General features: G+C 40.5%; 1 protein-coding gene across 14 annotated transcripts; it reads left to right on the top strand.

Annotated features, from left to right (window-relative positions):
• The first annotated feature begins 3,314 nt into the window (after positions 1 to 3,314).
• On the top strand, positions 3,315 to 21,729 carry FBXO30 (F-box protein 30). 14 transcript variants are annotated; one of them, XM_015858148.2, is made up of 5 exons: positions 3,315 to 3,446; positions 3,934 to 4,007; positions 8,183 to 8,287; positions 14,807 to 16,889; positions 17,747 to 21,729. In XM_015858148.2, the coding sequence occupies exons 4-5, from the start codon at positions 14,823 to 14,825 to the stop codon at positions 17,948 to 17,950; spliced, it is 2,271 nt and encodes a 756-aa protein (XP_015713634.1). In that variant the 5' UTR covers positions 3,315 to 3,446; positions 3,934 to 4,007; positions 8,183 to 8,287; positions 14,807 to 14,822; the 3' UTR covers positions 17,951 to 21,729. The 14 variants fall into 14 exon arrangements, with proteins under 14 accessions (XP_015713634.1, XP_015713638.1, XP_015713643.1 ...); XM_015858149.2 differs by having other exon boundaries at positions 3,319 to 3,512; XM_015858150.2 differs by lacking the exon at positions 3,315 to 3,446 and adding an exon at positions 3,610 to 3,806.
• The last annotated feature ends 30 nt before the right edge of the window (positions 21,730 to 21,759 follow it).

Below are 21,759 nucleotides of genomic sequence, written 5' to 3'. Positions count from 1 at the left end.
GAAATAAGCTACAGAACTGCACAACTGGCAGCAGCGTCTATTTGATATTCTGACCCTTGCTTTCCCTTGCAGCCCTCCATGGTACTCCCCAGTTCAATCACCTGATGCAGCACTTGATCCTTAGCTCCTTTCCCCCTCAGATAAACACTGAAGCGATAATTCCTACTGCAGGAATGTTCTTTCATAAATGCTTTTGAAGTGAGGAAACCTGATGTCCTCCAAGATAATATATTATTAGTTAGATTTCATTGGTTTCATTTTGATGTTTCAGTATTTACTTTAGTTCTGACCCACGTAGTTCACTAAGACCAGCTGAAGTATGAATGCTATAATTTATTACAGCTATAGTGTGGTAGTTTTTCCTTTTCTTTTAACCCATAAGAAAGGTATTCAGAGATCACCTGATGGTTTTCACTTTTGTTTTGATCAAAACAAGTTCCCATGCAGTAACATTATTTTTCGCTCTGTGAAAAAGCATTGATCTTTTCTGTCTTGCTACTCCATAGGTCTGTGGCCGGCAAAGGGAGTACAGTTAGACTGATTAAAACCATACTGACTTGAAGGTATTTATATCCTAGTACCTAGGCAGGAGCACCAAACATTCCCCAGAACATATGCAGTACACACCCACCACAGCTTCTATGGTTGTAACCAGGTAGGCAGGCGATTATGCTGAAACTGAGCCATTTGACCCGATGCAAACATGGACTATCCCACCATAAAAACCTCCTCATGCTGAAGACAGAATGATACAAAAACAACCATAAACACCAAAATTCTGAAGAGCTTTTGTAGCCGATGCTCTTACACAGTCTGTATAGCAGAAGTTCTAAAAGCTTAAACATGGTTACCATCAAATCTTTGCAACGGAGAATTTGACTCCTACATCACTTCAAGTTTATAGGTTATGTATGTGTGTTTTTTAATGACAGAAGAGATGCCTTGTTGGAGGGGAGAGGATTTTAGAGGAGATTTATAACCATAAAGGTATTAAGTAAAGTTTCAAGTCTCCTGTTGGGCCTAAGCTGAAAACGTGAACTCGGAAGGTAGAAAATAACTTCTGTTGAGGTCTCTGTTGTTTGGAAATACTCTGCTCTCAAAGCTGTGCAGTGTAAATTGCTTACGAGGCTTTGTGGGCAGATCTCAGCTGTTTATTTTGCATGCTGCTAAATAAGAACACTCAAGCATTAGTAAATCTACTTGCAAATGCATTGGAAACATTTATAATTTCTTTTTCCTCTATACCTCCATGTAAAAAGAATTTCCAGACACAAACAACTGTCAGAGAAAACAACTGTGGTTTGTTAGGATGTGAAACTAGAGTGTGCCTAAATTATTTGCCTTTATTAGAAAGCGTGTTGGCAGACTGCACCTTTTATGACCACAGGAAGAAATCTGCTTTATTTCATGCATAGTTAGCATCTTACAGGAGATAGACTGCACATCTCACTGATCGCTTCACCATTTGATACAGGTTTTGCTTCAGACCGGGGGAAAGAAGTGAATTACACTACCACAAGAATCAATTTACACTTCACTCTTCTGAAAACCTCAGTGTCAGTGTCACATACACAACAATACCAGGCCAGATGCTCATTTTCCATTTATGAACAACCAGAATGAAGTTTCATTCATTTTGGACTTAAGCCAGTGGAAAAGAGCATCTACAGTTGTTAACTGACGGTATCCTCCAAGACTTTTTGGCTTGTAGGGGAATGGAACTAAGCCAAATGGTGAGATTCCAACTTGCTGGATCCCACTGAATGCCAGAATGGGCTCGCTCAGGGCCGGCTCATGCCGATGCACTAAAGCATTACAGAAGCAGCAGACTCTTCCCTGAATAGACCAAAGGACCAGATGAGATTCAGCTGAGTCATGAGGGATGTCTAAACCACAGAAGTTCATTCTCTTCATTCAAAAGAGACGACTAAAATAAAAAGGCTCATAGAAGGCTCCATCATAGAAGCCTGGTAGCTACACACAATCCAAAAGAAACAAAAGCTCTACAGTACCCCTATGTAATTAATACCATTGCAGCAGGTCGATCTGTCAGTCACAGAGTACACTCTGCTGTGGGGAGAAGCAACAGCAAAGCAGATTTCATCTGTCCCACAGAAGACATTACCAATAAGCAGCAGCAGTTGCAAAAACCAGTGAGTGCCTACATGGATTCTGCCCAGCAATTTGTATAATTGCCTGCTGAGCAGATGAAATTATTTTGCTTGGCTTCTGTGAGTCACTGAGCTGATCCCTACCATTTTCTGGAGCTCACTTGTCTTGATGATTAATCCCAGTCCTATAATCAAACCTATAAAGGAAATATACGGCCTGTCCTCAGGATCAAAGATGATCAAGGCTGTAGTATAAGGGTGGGGCAACCCTGAGAATGCTTATTAAAGGAAGAGCTGGCAATGATGCCTTCTGTTGAGGTCATCCTAGGTTTTCTTATGTTCCAATCATTAACACAATGGCTTCTTTTACATCTTTCTTCCACGCTCTCTTAGAGTAAGAAGAGACAAAAAGTTCCAAGGATTCTACTAAAGTCATGTCCTAAGAGAATCTGTTGAGTTTGCTCTTGAAACCGGGTTGAAAAGGACCATAATGACCATCTCATTTCAACCCCCTGCTATGTGCAGGGTCGCCAACCACCAGCCCAGGCTGCCCAGAGCCACATCCAGCCTGGCCTTGAATGCCTCCAGGGATGGGGCAGCCACAAGTCAATAAACTCGTATTGATTCTGTATTTTGTGAGACGCCCTTTAGCACGGCGTGCCCCCCACCTGCCTGCACAGCCCTGCCGTACAGTTGGCCCGGCAGCGCCCTGTGACTCCGGGAGCCAGGCCAGGTTTCTAGGAAATAAACCGACCCGTTTCTCTCAGCGGGGCTGTGAGAGCCCGGCCAAACGCGCACACAGGGCGCTGGGCGCTGAGGCCACAAGTCACGCTCTAAGCAACAGCCCACAGCCACCACCGCGCACGCGCATTGGTTGAGTGGGGGGGGATGGAAGGGAAGCACGCGACATCCGGGCATTTGTGTGCCCCGGTGGCGCAGTGGTAGCAATGCCGCTTTCAACACCGCAGGCCCTGGGTTCGAATCCCCCTGTGGCGCAAGTGGTAGAAGTGCCGCTCTGCTACACAGGGCTCGAATCCCGGGGGTTGGACTCGGTGATCTCTAAGGTCCCTTCCAACCCGCACCACACTGTGACACTGTGACACTGTGATGATTTGGCGCTGCCCTGTGGCCACGCCCCCTTAGGGCCGAACAGGCGCGGTCTCATCGCCTCTCGCGCGCGTGCCCGCCCGCCTGGTGCGCGCGGCCGCTGGGGGCGCGGCCGGCAGCGGGGCCGCGCGTGAGCCCGGCGCTCGGCGAGATCCTGGCGGGGAAAGGGCGCGGCGCGGCGGTGCGGCCCTGCTGCGCTCCGTGCTGCCTACAGAGCGACGGCGACGGGTGAGCCGCCACTGGAGAGGCCGGCCGAGGCCTGCGTTCCCAGCGGGGCCGCCTGACAGCCCAGGGGTAAACAAACGGCGGCGGGGCGTGGGGTCCGGCCGGCGAGGGGGCGGTGCCGGCCGCAGCCCCCCGGAGGCGGCTCGGGGTGCGCTTTGCCCGCGTCCCCTCCTCCCTGCCCGCCCGGTGCCGGTGGGAGCGGGCCTTGTAGGGTGCCGGCCCCGCCCCCGCGCTCGGCCCTGCCGGGGCCCTGCCGCCTGCACTGCCGCCGGCACGGACGGGGCGAGGCCGGGGCTGCACGGTGAGGTCGGCGGGTGCCCTTCGTGCGGGCGGGGAGAAGGGAAGAGCGGGAGTAATCCAGAGGTATTGCCGAAAGCCGTCTGTAATCCCCCCCCCCGGGTTCCCGGTCGCCGTGCTCGGATTATGCAAGAGGTTGTGCTTTCTCAGAAATGTTGTCTCTCTCTCCGTTCCTTTTGTTACCGGCTTGTAGGCCTGTGCTGGAAGCTTCTGTCTGCCACGTAAAGGCGAGGAAGGCTGCGTAGCTGCACTCGTGTGACCCCGCAGGTCGGTGATCGGCGGCGTGTCGGGCTGTGACAGGGGCTTGTTGCAGGGCACGCACGTTGAAGGTGCTGTAGCCTCTATTTCACAAGTTGCAATGCTGCCGCTGCTTGAAATCTCTGGGGAGAAATCCCGTGGGCTGGCCAGAGGGTTTGCTTTTGTTCTGTAAAGTTCTGGGCAGGTTTGGCCGAGAAGCTTTTCGTAATCCTTGCTTCCCTTTTGCTGATTGTGTTGTTACTGTGCCAAAATCAGAGTGTGTGAGCGTGCTGATCCTAAAGTGGGCCTGTATTCCTCTAACAACAGCATCACTTTGCTTTAGCTACTGCTTAAGGAAGGAGATCTCCCTCTGCTTTCTCTTGTCTTCCTTTCTTTTTTTTTTCTGGAGAACACTTTTAGTGCTCAAATCCTTTCCCTGTGCAGCTGCTGCCATCTGATGCATATTATACACCTTATAGTGTGATTTGGAGGGTTAAGGCTCGTGTATCCCCAGTGCTGTATGGTGATAAGAGTGTAGTAATGCTTTTCTGTGGTCTTCCTCTCTACGCTTCTCATCTAAAAGTACAAAAAGTATCGTTAAGCGCTTTGGTTGCTAAGCAAAGTAAGCCAGAAGACTGAGAAATACACAGGCAACTTTAGTCTGTCTTGGGATGAAACTACAGCATAGGAAGTTCTGCACAAATGTATGGAAGAACTTCTTTACAGTGAGGGTGATGGAGCACTGGAACAGGCTGCCCAGGGAGGTGGTGGAGTCTCCTTCTCTGGAGATATTCAAGACCTGCCTGGACGCCTACCTGTGTGACATGGTGTAGGGAGCCTGCTTTGGCAGGGGGGTTGGACTCGATGATCTCTAGAGGTCCCTTCCAACCCCTACAATTCTGTGATTCTGTGATAAATGGCTTTGAGTGTTTTTCCAATACTGGTCTGGCTGTACTTGGAAAGGAAATTAGATTCACAGGGTGGACTGAAGTTGTATTGCAAACTGAGACTTTTTGCGGGGCCACTGCCTCATTCTTAAGTTGGAAGGTGTTAGAGAATAGGAGAATCCTTGCAGAATGGGCAAAGTCTAAGCAAAAGCAGTGACTTTGCTGTGCTTCTTGGATGTTCTTTCTCTTCGGAACTAAATTATTGGTTTACTCAATTAACTTTGTAATTTGCCTCTTACTTTGATGATAGAAGTTTCATGAGTGATAAGTCTAACTAGCAGGACCTGGTTGGAAAGTATCTTGGCAAGATTTCTGAACATTTAAAGGCAACCTGTGGTTTTTTTTAACCTATGTCCTGAAGGGCTTTTCCCAGTACCTATGTTAAGCACGTGGCTGTGACAGCATAGGGATGTCAGTCTTTGAGTGCTCTTCTGCAGCTGCTGGGGATTTCAGCATCATAACAAACACGTGCTTTTGTGTTCAGCTGAACTGAAAGAAAACCAACACAACATAAATTCCTTCTTACTGATGAACACGTTTGTTTGGTGAGTTCTGTCTCAGATGAAGCAAATGCACTTTGCCTCTGGCAGTGGGATACAGTGATCTGGAGATCACAGAATTGTAGGGGTTGGAAGGGACCTCTAGAGATCATCGAGTCCAACCCCCCTGCCAAAGCAGGCTCCCTACACCATGTCACACAGGTAGGTATCCAGGTGGGTCTTGAATATCTCCAGAGAAGGAGACTAAGATGAACATAGACAATCACGTATGTAATGATGATTTGTATTGGTGGCGATTTGATTTCTTTATCTGAACAGTAAGAGTAAGGATGAGTTGAATTTCTGTCAGTGAGACAGAGTGATCATGCAGTGGTTGGATATTCCTGGGAGGACCACAAATTGTTAAAGACTTTAAAGCAAGAGTTTAAAATTGAATGAGGATAACAGAGAGATCTATGTAAGCTTTCTCAAGTGTTTGCATGCTGTTTTCCAGCGTGGATTGTGAAGTCTTGTGGTATAAAACAGACCAAGGAAGCTGAAATTGCAAGGGAGTTCCAGATTCTGACTAACTTTGTGAGCTGTTGTTTTTAATAGTCTTTGGGGTAACACCCTTTTTTTCATTTCATTATAATCTCTTAATGCCATCTGAATGTAAAATACCATGCAAACCCTTACAGCCTGTAGGACATCTAATTGAACAGACCGCACAAAATTCTGTTTGGAACTTACACAGTCTCACAGTCTGGTGCAGGTTGGAAGGAACCTTAGAGATCATCGAGTCCAACCCCCGGGATTTGAGCCCCTGTGTAGCAGAGCGGCACTTCTACCACTTGCACCACAGGGGGGATTCGAACCCGAACTTATGTTATTGGTTCAATGGTCTTTGTGCAGTGATACCTGGTTTGGACCTTGTCACATAGGTGCCAGGAGACAGGTGATGTGCTGTTTGTTTTTGGGAGTTTAAGCTTCGTATTTGTTTACTTAGCAGCATCTCTGGCATAAACTGTAGTGCTCCAAACTTGGCAGGATAGAGAAATTAGTTGGAATGCCAGGTTCTCTGCAAATAGGATCTTTTCAGGAGTGCTTTCATAACTGTAATGCTCTTACAAGAACTTCTTTTAGCTGAGTCACTATTGTCGTCGGCCATGGGATGTATTTGGATGGGAATGTTCAGCTGGAGCCTGTGGAAAAAGTAATAGCTTTGTTCCCACTGACATTAATGAAGGGCAGTTTAAACTATATTGGAGATCAGAAATTGATGACTTGTATGTCCACAAACCTTGCATAAACTTATAGTGCAGAACTGTGTGTTTTCTTGTTCTAGATTTGAGTTACAAGCATTGAAAGATCAGCATATAATACGTTCAGCAGGAGATAAATTCCCAGCCCTGGGCTGAGATAGGTTTGGTTTGGTTTAGAAAATGGTGGGGGGGTTCTCCTGCTTCTTGTTTGTTTGTTGTGGGTGGTGGTTGGTTGGTTGGTTTTTGTTTCTTTGAAACTGGATATTGCTTTTAAAACCAAGTCGTGTAGGAGGGGGGAAAAGCCAAACAGGTGTTGCAAGAAGTTGAATACCTGAAAATGTAATAGGTTGATGTTCCTAACACTGTTTCTGATCTTGGGTTCCTATTCTTTCTCATCTACTTTAAAATGTTCAAATTATTTTAGGACGGTCTTTGTATTTTGCTATTATCTGATGGGGTGGGGAGGAGGCAGGTGGGACATTAAGACTTTTGTATGCTAACTGCTTTTCTTATAAAGTGATCGGGCTCCGTGCTACTATCAGGGGTGTATGTTTTAATAGTGCAATACCCTTATGTATGCAGAGTACACTACATCTTTGCTTTGGTTTCAAAGAGCAGTTGTGTTCACGTTCCATTTTGCAGTTGCTTTTTTACATTGCTACGGGAACTGGTTCAACTTGTGTAGTAAGACCTGGAGCAGAATAGTAACAAGATTTTTTGGCCTGATCTCTGTAAATATAAATACAGGTATTCTGCAGCAATGTGTATGAATTAAAATATCATGTAAGGAGAAGAATAAGAATTCAGTTTTGGTTTCTTCTGGTTGTACAACTACCAGCTGTAATGAAGCAAGCATTACATTATAGCAGTAATTATGGTTCTGATTTCTAAGGATGGTTTACTTTAATTTCTGTTTTTCTGTGAGGTTTGTGAGTTTATATCTGAGCATGATGTTGTTTGCTCAGATCTATAACCTCTGCTCCATCGCTGTCAAGTTTTAATAAGCGCATGGGTGTGAGCACATAGAAGAAGCCTGTTTATTAAAGACCTAATTAATATTAAGCAACTGTTTAATAAGTTTTTAAGTCTGAAGAGTGGAGCTGGGCAAATGTTACCTAGAGTAAAGAACACTTGGAACTTGGAATGTTTTTTTTGTTCTCCAACTGTTGCAGTCTCTAATTCAAGTTTCATGCATGTTTTTCCTGGAAGATTCCTGGTGAGCCAAACCAGAGAATAAAGTGAAGCAGGTTATAATAATAACTTTGAAGAGTAGTCTTTTCTAGCCTTAAATCAAAGTAACCATCTAGCGTGACTAACAGCTAGCAGTAAGCTACAATGGCATTACACTTGTAAAGTCTATTAAAGGCCTGTTTATTTTTCCCTGCAAAAATGTGATAATGTTTAACCATTTGTAGCTACAGGTAGCGTAACCAAACAACCTTTGCAGAGGATTGTACATATGGAAAGCAATCTGTATCTCAGAAATCAAACCTTGTTTCTGATCTTGTTTCTTGCAGAGTCTGCAGCAATCAAGGAGTTGCGCTGAGCTCAAGTTCAGAAGTACTTTACACATGAAATCTGCTGGCTCTCTAGCTGACTCTGCCCTGTCACCATCTCAACAGGTAGAGTGCTTTTGTGCCTGAGCCATGCACCAAGCGTAGCTGTTCCTGGTGTGATTGTCCTGTGGCAAAAGGCACATTTAGGCCTTCAGGTTTCTTCCTTGGGGAATGTGTCAAGAAGAATGCATGGCAAATCTGTCACAAAAGTACTCTAAGGAAAGGAAAGCCTGCTAGTTTGGGGTATGATTTTTTTTAAATGTTCTTTTTTCTAACATTCTTGGAGCCTGATAGCAATAGAGAAAGTGTTCTGTTGTAAAATGGAGGCAGTCCAGATACATATGGCACAGTGAGTGTCTGCTTCAAAGCAGTGTTTTGTTTTGGGTTTGGTTCTATTTCTTTTCATCTGCAGTGATTTGAAAGGAAATATCTCAGTGAATTCTGTGAATGGGAGGAAGGTGTTTTACCACTGGGGAAAAAGGAACTCCTAAAGTGTTGACCAAAGGAATGCAAAATACAGGTCAGCTAGTATAATAGGATGGATTTTTTCAGGAGATAGATACAGAAAAGCTCTTCTTTTCAAGGTTGACACATAAAAATTTGCACTTTTTTTCCCCCCCTAAATTTTAATGCTCACTATTTTTGCTTTGTTAGAAATTTCTTATTTGCTTAGTATTTTTAAATGGATGGATAACTTTAAATTATGCTTCATAAACAGTTAGTAGGTAGCAAGGTTTTTGATTTATCCTTTGTACTATACCACTGATAAAAGCAGGATCTTGCAGAAGGATCTATGCTTATGTTTTCCCTTGCAGTAAGAAGCCATGTTTTGAGCCTGATCATTTTCTGCTTCTTTTATGTGTTATATGTCAATTGCTGTAGCCTGTGATGGTAACAGTGAAAGCAGCATACTACTTGGATAGTTGCTTGGGCTTTAGTTAATTGAGCTTCTTGTTCTGTATTCACTAATTTTGGAGTAATCTAGACTCAATCTCATGTATCCAATATCTGCACTCACTACCAGCCAGGGATGGTGCTATTCACTTTTTTATTCTGGGAAAACTCTTTAAAACTACATTCACAATATTTGGATTAACAACTGTGATGCACCTGGTTGTAATGGAAGCTGGGGTTGTCTTGATGAACTTTGAGAAATAGAGGAAAAGGGTCACTTGCATACAGCTGAGGTTTTAAGTGTGGCATCTAAAAGGACTTTGTTTTGTCAATGTCTCTCTGATGGAAACCAATTTGAAGACATAAGGCTTCATAAAATCCCTGTAAAGAACTTCTCTTTGAAACTAGGAAAGCTGTATTAAGTATATATTGCCTCATATGTAGGATCCTACAAGATGGCTATATGTACTGCTCTATTACCTGCACAGCTGAAGTACATAACTTATAAATTTGTCACTTCTTCACAATGTTATTCCCCATAAGGATCTAGCAGTTTGTAATGTTGATTGTTGTGCTCCAGAATTTGTCACTTGAATGAGTAGCTGGAAATTAGTGTAGCATTAGATTAAAATCTATGTGTCTATTTCTTGCCTTCCTGATGCTGCAGAGAGACATTTAAGTAGGATTTGAGGCGACCTGCTCCCTAATGTGGGGGACAAAGGCTGCATTGGTTTTGAAGAAGCCTCAGAACGAGGCTGTTTAACCTTGGCTATTTGTTGAGTCTGGGTGAGCTGAGTTTGATGAGTTGAGTTGCCTTATTGTCACTTACGTCAAGCTGGGATGGCAGCTAGTGGTGATACCTGTCATTCCCCCTATTGGAATGGTGTCAGAAGACCAAACCTCCAGTTCATGTTATCCATCTGTCATTTGAAAACTAATAAATTTAAAAAATCCACACCAAGCAACAACAATGACAACAAAATCAACAAATCCCCAAACCAACCAAGCAAAAAACAACCCACAACCATACAAAAAGCGAGTGTAACGTGCATAACACAGATATTCTGTCTGTTCTGTAAGCATTAAAGTTGTTATACTTGTGCAAGATAACTGAGACAAGAAGAGCTTACCTTCTAGAAGACTATGACATTTTGTTTTCAGCAGTTTTTCTAGTCAAGATTAATGATGCTCTCTTGTGCATGGGAGGATGTAGAAAAAGAAGATAGTTTGTTCTGTTGTTTTCTGTAGTACTACCAATTCTATTTTTGGCAGAATATTCTAAAACGTTTTTATATTGCTCTCTTTCTTCTTCTTGCAATCTAATCTTGGCCACAGAGCTGGTTAAAAGGTGGAAGGAAGATTCAGGAATACTGTGGTGTCTTGTTCAATCTCCGGAACAACAGGGAATTTTTTAGAACAATTTGCATACATTTGGTTGCTTGTGGGTGGTTTTGGATGCTTCTGGGAGTTTAAACCTGTAGTACTGCTTCATCTCTGTTCTTCTACTTCCTTGAACTGGTAATTTAAGAACCTGTTGGTCTATTTAATCAAATTTGATAGAGGGAAGAGTCTTGAAGAGAGCTGAGCTTTTATAGGTTTGTTGAATAGAAGGTGTCTGAGTAAAGGAGATTCCAGCAGTGGCAATAATTGCAGTGATTTCCTTCTTGTTGGAACCCAAGAGTTCATGTAGAGGGGAGTAAGTAAGCAGATTGCAGCTTTGTTAGAACTAAGTATGCTTATGCTTTGTTCTATAGGAGACAGAGCTCTCACTTCAGCTGAACTATTGTGCAGTGACTGTTCAAAAGTCCTGTTATGCTATTTTAATGTTTGTGTTACAACAGCAACTGAAAATCATGTGGCTGTAGCAGCTGGAATTTTAATCCTTTTAATTATGACAGATTTTCAAAGCATGCTCTGGCTGATTTGGTCAGCTGACTGTATAGTATGTACAATAACATCAAGTGATTGCACAAATTCTGAGACCAGTGGTCACCTCATTGGAACTGGATGTATTTTTAGGTTTCTCTGCTAGTAACAGTCAAGTGTGCATACTTAAGCATCTCATATGAACTGAACCTAGTTGCTGACACTGTGCTATCAGAAAAGAACAGCTGTTCCTTCTTGCTATAGTCACTGATTTGACATTTTGTCTTCTCACCAAATTGTGGCAAGAAACACAATGGAGTATAAACACTGTAAATGTTATTTGCATGTGTTTTAATGACAGCTGTTTTTCTTCTGGTCAGCAATGTGTGTGCTGTAGGTGTACTTTGTGGGGTATTTACTTTTGTCTGTCAGAGTAATCGATAGCACAGCTTCAGAGTTGGCTACATCCAGCAAGAATTTTCTTTATCCTTTACCCAACAGTTTTTTCTTCATCAAATAGTGTTTGGGAAGAAGGTGTTGGCTCATGCTGTGTGTGTAGTACTAGCAATACCTCATTTGTGGAACTTCAAAGGAAAATGATTCATGTGTGGATACACTTAGTCAGTGAATCAAAGAGGTACTAAGTTCTGCAGCAGGTGCTATGAAGTTAAGGCTTGTGCAGAATAGTATTGAGTGTCATGCTGATGCTCTACTGATGTCCAAATAGTTTTTAGATCATATATTTTCTCATGGAACCACAGGATTTGAACTTTAATAGGAGAAACATTTAATACCAATAAAGTTTTGATAGGTGCCAATAAATTTCTAATTTACAGGTACTGAGAGAGTAGATTTTTTTCAGCTGTTTAGTTGTTCACTTGCATAACCTGCATCTACCTGTTGGTAGCACATGATATTTTAGGATCTGATGTGGTCTTCATAAGCCATTGGTGATATTTAAAGTTTTTACCAGGTTCTGTCTCCTTCTCAGACACTTCAAAATTTCATTTGTTTCTATGAGGTTGCTAAGTTTTGGTAGGGGTTAGCTTGTGTGAAGGGAGTCTTGGAGCTTGAGAAAAGCTAGTGTAACCACACAACTTGGGTTTCACAATCTGACTTGTAAAGACCAAGATAGCGTGCTAGGGAGGAGGATGTTTTACCGTCTTAATAGAATGTACTTCTGTGCAAGCTCACATGGGCTATTTAAAGGTAGTATTTAATGGTAGTTGACTAATTTAGGGTATGTCTACACAAATGGTGCAGGCAAACATGAGCTCTGGTTAACTGCATTCTGAGCAGCCTGAATGTAAGCCAGCTTTGGCCTAGAAGCAAGACAGCAGTGCTAGCATAGCTGTGTGCTCTAGCTAACAAACTTGCTGCCTGGTCTGGAAACAGCTTGATTCTTAAAGTGAGCCAGGGGCACAGCTTTTTGCAAAGTAGGCAAACATACATTTAGTTTGAAATGTAATTGTGGCTTACAGATCGAATTAAGCCTTGCAGCTACCAGCCTGTTCGTTTATTGGAAGCCAGGCTGTGTTTAGACATATGAAGGGCTGAGCCCTATGAAGACATTTTCATTATCAGCTAACATTGTTCTTTTTCAAGGCTGTGTCCATTGTGTATCAAGTGCTTTAAAATACGCACATAATCCAAGAGAATCCTTCTGATCTCTGTTCTCTGATTGACTCCAGGAAACCTGGAGTTTGGCTTTAGTACTGATGCAAAACTCCAAGGTTGTTTTGGTCTTTCAACGGGTAGACTGTTGTATTTCATGGGAATTACTTAAAAGGAGAGCTTTGTTAAAAGAACTACAAATAAAACTGCATTCTCTGTCCAGTAATGTTCTGTTTGCTTGTGTACTGAACATTTGTAAGGTCTTTCTGTTACATGCCACCAGTTGTGATAGGTAAGTTTAAAGCATGTTGTGTGCTAGAAAGGTTTGCTGAAATGTTCTGCAATCCATTAGTCACAGAGTTCGGTGACTGATGCATTTGGTAAATTATGATGAAGAAACTTCTTACTCAGTATATAAATACAAAGGTGCAGTGGGGAAAATTCAGCTGTGTTTTGCCTGCTAAGTGTAGCACATATGCTTCTTTGTTAGAAGTGTTCGGAGAGAGTGGGTGGCTGAAATATTTGAGTTATCCACATTACGAGGGATGGAGGGATGAGAACTGATTGGTACATAAGTTGGCATGAATTTCAAAGTATTAAAAGAATACAGCTGAGTGACGTTGGACAGAACTCTATTTAAATGCTTTAAATAATTTAATGTGGAGTGTCTGAAAAGCTGTTTTGTTTCCTCTTATCTTCAGTTTGAACAAAAGGAATAATACTCATCATTCTTGTTTTTAGAGTACTTTTCAGTTAAGAAGCTTTAATGAATTAAAGCTGAAGTGTTTACTGAGCCCATTTTTTAGCCAGTAGAAAGCAAAGTAAGGAACCATTTCTGTTCTATTCATCTTAAGTTCTGCAAGTGTTTTTTTTTATTATTATTATTATTAAAATGAAACTAAACAAACAGAAAAAACAACAAAGAACAGAATTTTATTTGGAGCTTAGGGAGTGAGGAAAAGATGGAACTGAGCGGTGTATTTTGAGGTTTGGCTCTGTGTTAGTCACTCTCTGGTATCTCTGAACTGTAATCCCAGTGGTATCACTTCTGCAGGGGAGCATTTTGGAGCACGTGGGAGGCTTTGGTCATTTATGTAGGCCTGCACTCAAGTTGGTAAGCAGTTCCAGAGATTCTGGAAGTATGATATAAAGATGCAAAGTTTAACTTTTTTTAATTTTTACTTATTTTGCAGTTAGCACAGGAGAGAATTGGGTTTGTGTATGTCAGTGTGTTAAAACAGATTATGTAGTCAGTTCTGTTTGGATTTCTATTGCTGTTTGTCCTAGTTATAGAGAGTTGCCATGTTACCCCCACACTTTGAACTGGTAGTATTGTAAATAGGATGAGTGGTAGAATGCATTAAATAAATTACCTTTATTAAATCAGTGGGTTGAACTGAAGATGCATCAGTAGGGCTATTTGGGGCAGTGTAGTGGTAATGTCAAAATTTTCAGTGAAATAAATGAGCCATTCTACTATGCATTTAAGTACATTTATGGAAAAATGTAAAAATGAAAGAGGAGCTACAGATGAAATTAGTAACAGTGAAGAGCTGTTACAAAGGACTGCTCTCTGTAGAAATGTGTGTGGAAACTGTAGGGAGGTTGCCATGAATGCTGAGGGCTGCAGGTTGCCTTAAACAGACCTGCATGAGGAAGGTGCTGGAAGCTTAATTGGTGCCAAGTAGCCCAGGCAACTTTGTTTAGTTTAGAGAACTGGATGTTTAGTGCAGATGAGGATGAGTCTGGCTTTATTTTGTCTCCTTTCTCTGTAAGTGGTATGTTTCATGATTTTAAGTAATAAATGGTAGTTGATGATGTTGCTTTGGTTTTAGTTGAGTCATCTGTTTGGAATGGGCAGGGAAAAAGAGCTCTTCCTGGGAGATTATTCAGTGTCTTTATCTAAGTTACACATTTAATATCTGCTGATAGTTTGTGGCATGTATTTGTGACATGTATCTGGTGACAGTTGGTGCATGTATTCTGGTACAAATGTGTATGTTTAATTTTTGGGTGAACTTTTAAACACTATTTGTTTGAAGTAAAATTTCACCTATTTGTTCTCTTAAAATGTCTACTGATCAGTTTGTTGTTTTAATATGCATTTCTTCATGCATATGGAGAATGAGAAAATGCAAATAACTGTTGGTAAATATTAACAATGTTGAGTTAATATTCTGTGGGGTTTTTTTCTCCTTTCTCTTCATTCAGAATTGGATTTACAGTCATGGAGGAACATCAGCAACATTTGCACTGTGTGAACTGTGTCAGCCGTCGTTGTATGACCAGACCAGAACCTGGCATTTCATGCGACTTGATAGGCTGTCCACTGGTCTGTGGAGCAGTTTTTCACTCTTGTAAAGCTGAGGAACATCGTATTTTATGTCCACTTGAAAGAGTGCCTTGTTTGAATAGTGGCTTCGGATGTCCCTTCGTAGTGGCCCGTAATAAAATTGCTGATCATCTGGAAGTTTGTCCTGCAAGCGTGGTATGTTGCACCATGGAGTGGAACAGATGGCCTGTCAGTTATGCAGACCGAAAATCTTATGAAAATCTGAGTAAAGACGTTGATGAAGTGGAGCAGCTAGATATGGCTTTGGCTCTTCAAGACCAGCGCATGTTACTAGAATCACTTAAAGTAGCAACTATGATGTCAAAAGCAGCTGATCAAATGTCAGAATCCAGAGAACAAACATCTGTCAAAACAAACGCCCCAGATACAGTGTGCTCCAATGGTTTGATACCTGTAGATGAAGAGTCCTATGGAGCACTTTATCAAGCTACTGTGGAAACGACAAGGAGTTTAGCTGCTGCTCTGGATATCCTGAACACTGCTACTAGGGACATTAGTATGTTAAACTCAAGGCTCTGTGCTTCACCACAGGAAATGAAAGAAGATACTGAGATTAAAGAACAAGCTTCTAATGGCATTATTCAGGATAGTAAGTCTGACCATGAATATCCAGACGAAGAAAACATTGGAGCAGTTGGGGGAATTAACTTTGATAGCCTGCATCAAAATTCACAAATGGAACAAAATGGCTCTAGTGATATTTGTTATGATGCAATACAAAGTCGTGACTTAAATCTAAACCTTCATAACTCCTCACTTTTGTGTAATGGTTTTCATGTAGAAAATGAGTCTTCAAGGGTGCTGGACCAGAATGAAGATCTTAGTGTATCTAATTCAAAATCATCCAGTGTAGCAAATGGTGAATGTACTGCATCTCACGATGATGAAGCATTACAGTCTTGCAGCTCCTTCCCTGTAACAGCACAACACAAAGAAGTAATACCACCTGATCACTTAGTTAATGGCAATGTTAATCATATGCTACTTCCACATAATGCTAATGAAGAAGAAATTTTAGAGAGGCAAGTGGAGCAGGAAAGACTGAGAAATGTAGATGTGTTTTCACTTATGCGGCACCGATCGTACAAATTCCTTTGGTCAGCACCAAAAGAAGACAAAGCTGTTGATACATCAGATTTGGAGATAACAGAAGATCCTATGGGTCTTCAGGGAATTGATCTAATCACTGCAGCTCTGTTGTTTTGCCTAGGAGACTCTCCTGGAGGTAGGGGAATATCAGAAAGTCGCACTGTCGATGTGTATCGTGTTGACTTTGGGACCCAAACGTTTTCTCTCCCATCAGCTATACTGGCCACAAATACGATGGTGGGAGAAATAGCTTCAGCATCTGCATGTGATCATGCCAACCCACAGCTCTCAAATCCAAGTCCGTTCCAGACCCTTGGACTGGACTTGGTATTGGAATATGTGGCTAGATACCAAACAAAACAGCGTTCAATGTTTACATTTGTTTGTGGACAGTTATTTAGGAGGAATGAATTTTCTTCTCATTTTAAGAATGTGCATGGTGACATTCATGCTGGCCTTAATGGCTGGATGGAGCAGAGGTGTCCCTTGGCATATTATGGGTGTACATATTCTCAACGAAGGTTTTGTCCTTCAACACAAGGGGCAAAAATTATTCATGACCGCCACTTACGGTCATTTGGAGTTCAGCCTAGTATATCTACAGTATTAGTAGAACCAGCAAAAAGCTGCTTAATTGGACTACACAATGACCATTTGAGTAGTCTACCTTTTGAGGTTTTGCAGCACATTGCTAATTTTCTAGATGGCTTTAGTTTATGTCAGCTTTCAAGAGTGTCACGTTTAATGAGAGATGTGTGTGGAAGCTTGCTTCAAGCACGTGGAATGGTGATACTGCTTTGGGAGAAGAGAAAGTGCCCAGACGGAAGTTCTTCTTGGCAAATAAAAGAAAAGGTAAGTTATTTTTGGTCATAAAAGGAAAAATATTAATTATGGTCATCTCTGCTTTTCCATTACTGTTCTTCCTGATCTAATGTTGTTACTGTTTTTTGATATAACATACCTTCAAGAAACAGATTATTGTATAGAATAATTAGCATAAATGGCTAGCAGGTTGGTTCAATTTTCTACATGCTTCAAGAAGTAGAAGTGATGTCTGTCCTTTTTATTTGGTATAAATTAACATTTTAAAATCTTGAGGAAACTTGAGGTTTAAGCTTTTAGCTCGTTATTTTCGTTGGTGTTGAAATATTCCATAAAAGTGGGAAAGTTGCCTACAGAGTTTGCATCTTTTGCATTTATTATTCTGTTTTAAGCAATTTTGATCTGTTCAGATCATATTTGATGTCATGACTGAGTGCCTTAAGTATGTAAATTGTTTTTAAAACCTTCCAGTGACCTTTGTAAGTTGTTTCTCCAGTCTTCCCACCCTCCAAAGTGCAGAATATCCACAACAATCATTTGGAATTGCGGAAGCTGATCTTTTCACAAATGGATAATTCTCTTATGAAGTTACCAGTCATGACCAGTACAGATGATCATGCAGCACTTTATCATTTAACTTCCAATAGCACTTACTTTGCAGACACACACTAAATATTATTGTTTGGCTTTCTTTCTGGTGTTCAGAGCTAACTGTTGTAATATGAGTCAGCCTGAAACTGACTATCCAAAATCTGGACTTGTGTGATTTTGTCATATTGATTTTTTTATAGATCCAAAACATGTCTTGAAAGTATAGCGCAAACATTTAATCGCCTGAGTTTGGGTATCTTAAAGCATTTTGAGCCTGTGTACAACTTGTTTTCTAGGTTTGGCGGTTCAGTACAGCCTTCTGTACTGTGAATGAGTGGAAGTTTGCTGACATCGTAAGCATGGCTGACCACCTGAAGAAATGTAGCTATAATGCTGTAGAGAGAAGAGAGGAGGCTGTTCCACTGCCATGTATGTGTGTAACACGAGAACTCACTAAAGAAGGACGTTCACTGCGTTCTGTTTTGAAACCTGTACTTTAAATATTGCAGCCACTCCAATTGCACATACACTCAAGCACCTGATATAACCTCGGTAATATTACGTGACACTTTATTAATGTACTAAAGATACTTTCTAGCTAAATCTACTCTGTCACTGTGTATATAAGGTTTGAAGTGACATTTATTTTTTATAATACCGTTTAGCTGGAAAGTAATGAAAGTTGCCTTAACGTTTGAAAAATTTGGAACTTGCTGGACAGGGTAGTTTTATCTAACTTATGTAATTTAAAAAAGGAATCCTAAGGTGTGTTTTTTTTATTCACTGGTGCCCATGTTGCTGTTGACTAATGACATTTCAGAAATGGCCTCTAAATGGTATGCACGTTTAGATAGGAAACTGAATCGTACTGAGACAAAATCCTGACCAAATGCACCTTCTGTATTTGGTCTCTTTTTCTTAACAAATTATAATCCAAATATTTGAAAGGTGAGGAAGAATTCAAAACTTCATGGTAGATATCTCAAAAACTCAGCGCTGAAGCACATCTTTAGTCATGAAATCAGTGTTTTACTGCTGTTTCTAATTAACAGGTGACCTAGGATAAGCTTTTAAAAATTTTTATAGGGATGATCTAAGTGAGCTCAGATTTGCAGCAGCTTAATTTTAAGTACAACTTTCTTTTGACATGTCAAAAATGATCACTTTTCTTCTGAGCTATTAGCAGCTATGTCACTTCTGGGAGCAAAACTTTTAGAGCTAAAAACATGGAATGCTAGTTTTTATTCTCGCACCTACAATGACATCTGATTTAAAATGTTTCTCCTTGTCCTGCAATTGGCTGAGGGTTAAATTGCTTGAGCAGTTGGAATTTCAAAGTATGTGATGAACATTTATGAACTTATAATGCAGCTAATGAAAGGGCTTTACTTGTTTTATGGTATTGTGAGATGTATTGTCTCCTTTTCTGTTAATTTGTCTAAAAAAAAATGCTGCTTTTTTTTTTTTTTTTTTTTTTTTTTTTGAGGAGCATTTTAAATTACTGGTATGTATATCAAATGTATCATCTTCATAAGATGAGACATGATTTGTTAATTGCATAAAGCATATCAGAAATGTCTATTCAACCATACCTGTTAAATGAACAACTCCAGTTTGTTTTGGGTCTTCCATAATAAAAGATCTTGCAAAGCGTTTGTGAATAGGGAATACATGCTATGACAAATGCCCTGGTATAGCAAAACTGTAATTACTTGAACTGACTTTCCAACTTGTTTGTATTAATGTTGGTGTCTCTAGCTTGTTGCACTTAGCAACTGTGCCACAAAGCTAAAACAGAAACAGACCAGTGCTTAGAACAAAGAAATACAGTACGTATTTCCATTATAGGAAAAAATAAGAGATTAGTAAGAAGGAGATGTTTACAAAAATGGCTAAATTTATTACTTGTAAATTCTGTACTGGACAGTTGTTTATGGCTAGCCTGGCTGCAGTTCACAACTTTGGTATCTGTGCATTTCCCATTCTGGGTCTGGTCCAGCTAAACATTCACTGCCTTTTTCTATCCAGAGTGCTAAAGGTGCCCAGGAAAAAAAAAAGAATCTAATCCTTTAGTGCCATGAGTTTAAATTACAAGAGCTCAAACAGAAGCTCTGCCTGGATCGTTCTTTCCACACTTTCTTTTTTTTTTTGGTTGAAGGCAGGAGTTGAGTAAACCTACCAGAGAAGTCAGCAGTATTTGTGGTAATTTTTAGCTGTTACTACAGTTATGTGGAAAGGAGAATCAGAGAAGGAGAATCTTGTGTACAGAACTGACCAGCAGGGTTTTAGGTAGGAATTAAAAAATATAAATATATAAATAGCAGTACAAAATAAAAACAACAACCCTGTTCTCTTAGGACATTGACGTGCTTATCTACCCACAAATTCTTCAGTACAAGGCAGGAGAGAGACTGTAATCAGTTCTTATCTTTTAGCTCTAATGGCTCCTTGCTTCTGCTCTCCAATGTTTAAAAGTAGTTGTGACTGGAAGGATCCTGATTGCTGAGGAGCTTATGGTCAAGTTTATGGCAAAATCTACTTTAAAATGTCCGTCTTGGTCAGCAGTTTGGTGGTTTTGGTACTTGGCATTCTTTGTAACTACCCAAAACCCTGATAAGTGATGGTAGGCAGGGGTGTATCTTCGTTCCTTAGAAAAAGAGGGTATCCAGTTGTAGGAACTGGTGTTGGTAGAATCTCACTTGTAGCACAGTGCAGATCTACATCTAAAGTATCTGTTGTTGATTTATTAAAACGAACTTTTTAAGTACTCAGTGTTCTTCTTAAGAAATAACACTATTTCTCAATTCATGCACTTTTGTTTTCAAATGTAGATACAGGCTTTTTTGTTGTTGTTGTTGTTAAATTAGTTTTATTTTTTACAAGAATCCAGAGCTATTAAAATTATCGATGTTGTAAACAAAATCTCTGCCTTGTAAACTGCAAATGCAGGAATACAATATAGCTAGGATAAAACTGTTCGGTTTTTTTTTGTTGCTTTTTGTTTTTAACACTGCTATGCAGTTCATAAAACATCTAAGGTATATAGTCAGCCTATCAAAATGTGGCTTGTTCACATTTGCCCTTGAATTTTAAAAACGTTGTATCCCTTTTCTGGTACATCTTCCTTACAGCGCACATAGACAGCTGTTCCAGTCTTTCTTTTACTTGATACCACGTTGCATCTTTGTTTAAAATGTTTTCAATCATTATGCAATTATTTTTTTTTTTTTTAATTTTTTTTTTGTCTGTTAAAATCCTAATAAAACTTTTGGAGTTTCTCTTTTAGTATGGCTCTTGTTCTTGAAAGCTTTCCATCAGCATTTCAGTGTTCAAACATGGTGCTCAGTGTCCGCCTGTAGGATCTTACTAAATACTTGAAAAATCAAATTACATCAAGGAATCCGTTGATAAGTATTGAAACATCGCATGATTTGCAAGAAATTCATACATACCCACTTTGCATTGAAGGTCAGCCATTTCTTTTTTGACTACAGACCTGTTTCTATTGCTTTAGTCTCTGAAATGGTATCGATTTTCTTCCACAATTTAAGATTCAACTATATAGAGCTGACTCTTACTGTACCTGCAGGTTTTTTCTGAATAGTAAGTCGGAAAGATTACCTGATGAAAGTTATAGTTTTACAATATTTCTTTGCAAAGAACATTTTCAGTGTGTTGTTTCATTTAGACTTCTTTTGTAGAAAGCTCTTGCTTGAAGTAGTCCAGAAGCAAAAAAAAAATCTAGGGTAGCTTTGAGAACATAGTTGTAGTTCTGATTGACTGGAAAATGGCACAACACAAAACAAAACCTCAGTGAAGTCATGGAATCATTAATGTTGGAGTGGAAGACTCTGTCCAGGAACTGATTGTTGGCCCTGCAGTTTGCTAAAATGAATAAACTGACGATTTTAAAGGACAAAAATGTACCTATCCTACATAACTCTGATAACTGATGAATGAATCTGAACTGTGCTCGGTATTGTGCTATGGCTCACAGCTGTTTTTAACCACCGTTACACATTTGGAGCTATTTTACTTTTTGTACAAGTGTACCCAAGGTGCCATGTTTAGCCTTCTGTATTTTCCTCTCCATAAGTGTATTTGGGCATACTGCTATGTAAGGAAATCAGTTTTGTCTTGCTTTACTTTCCTCGATGCCTCAAGTATTCCAGAATATTTTGCCTTTTTCTAGTTTTTAAATGTCCTTACTAAAACTGTCTTCATAGGGTCTTACATAGTGAATGCACTTTACCAAATAAAGATCTAAATTAAATGGAAAGTTTGATTCTTGCTATAATAACAGAAAGAT

Source organism: Coturnix japonica, chromosome 3 (assembly GCF_001577835.2).
Source record: "Coturnix japonica isolate 7356 chromosome 3, Coturnix japonica 2.1, whole genome shotgun sequence".
Classification (NCBI taxonomy): domain Eukaryota; kingdom Metazoa; phylum Chordata; class Aves; order Galliformes; family Phasianidae; genus Coturnix; species Coturnix japonica.
This window is presented reverse-complemented; position numbering and strand designations above follow the sequence as displayed.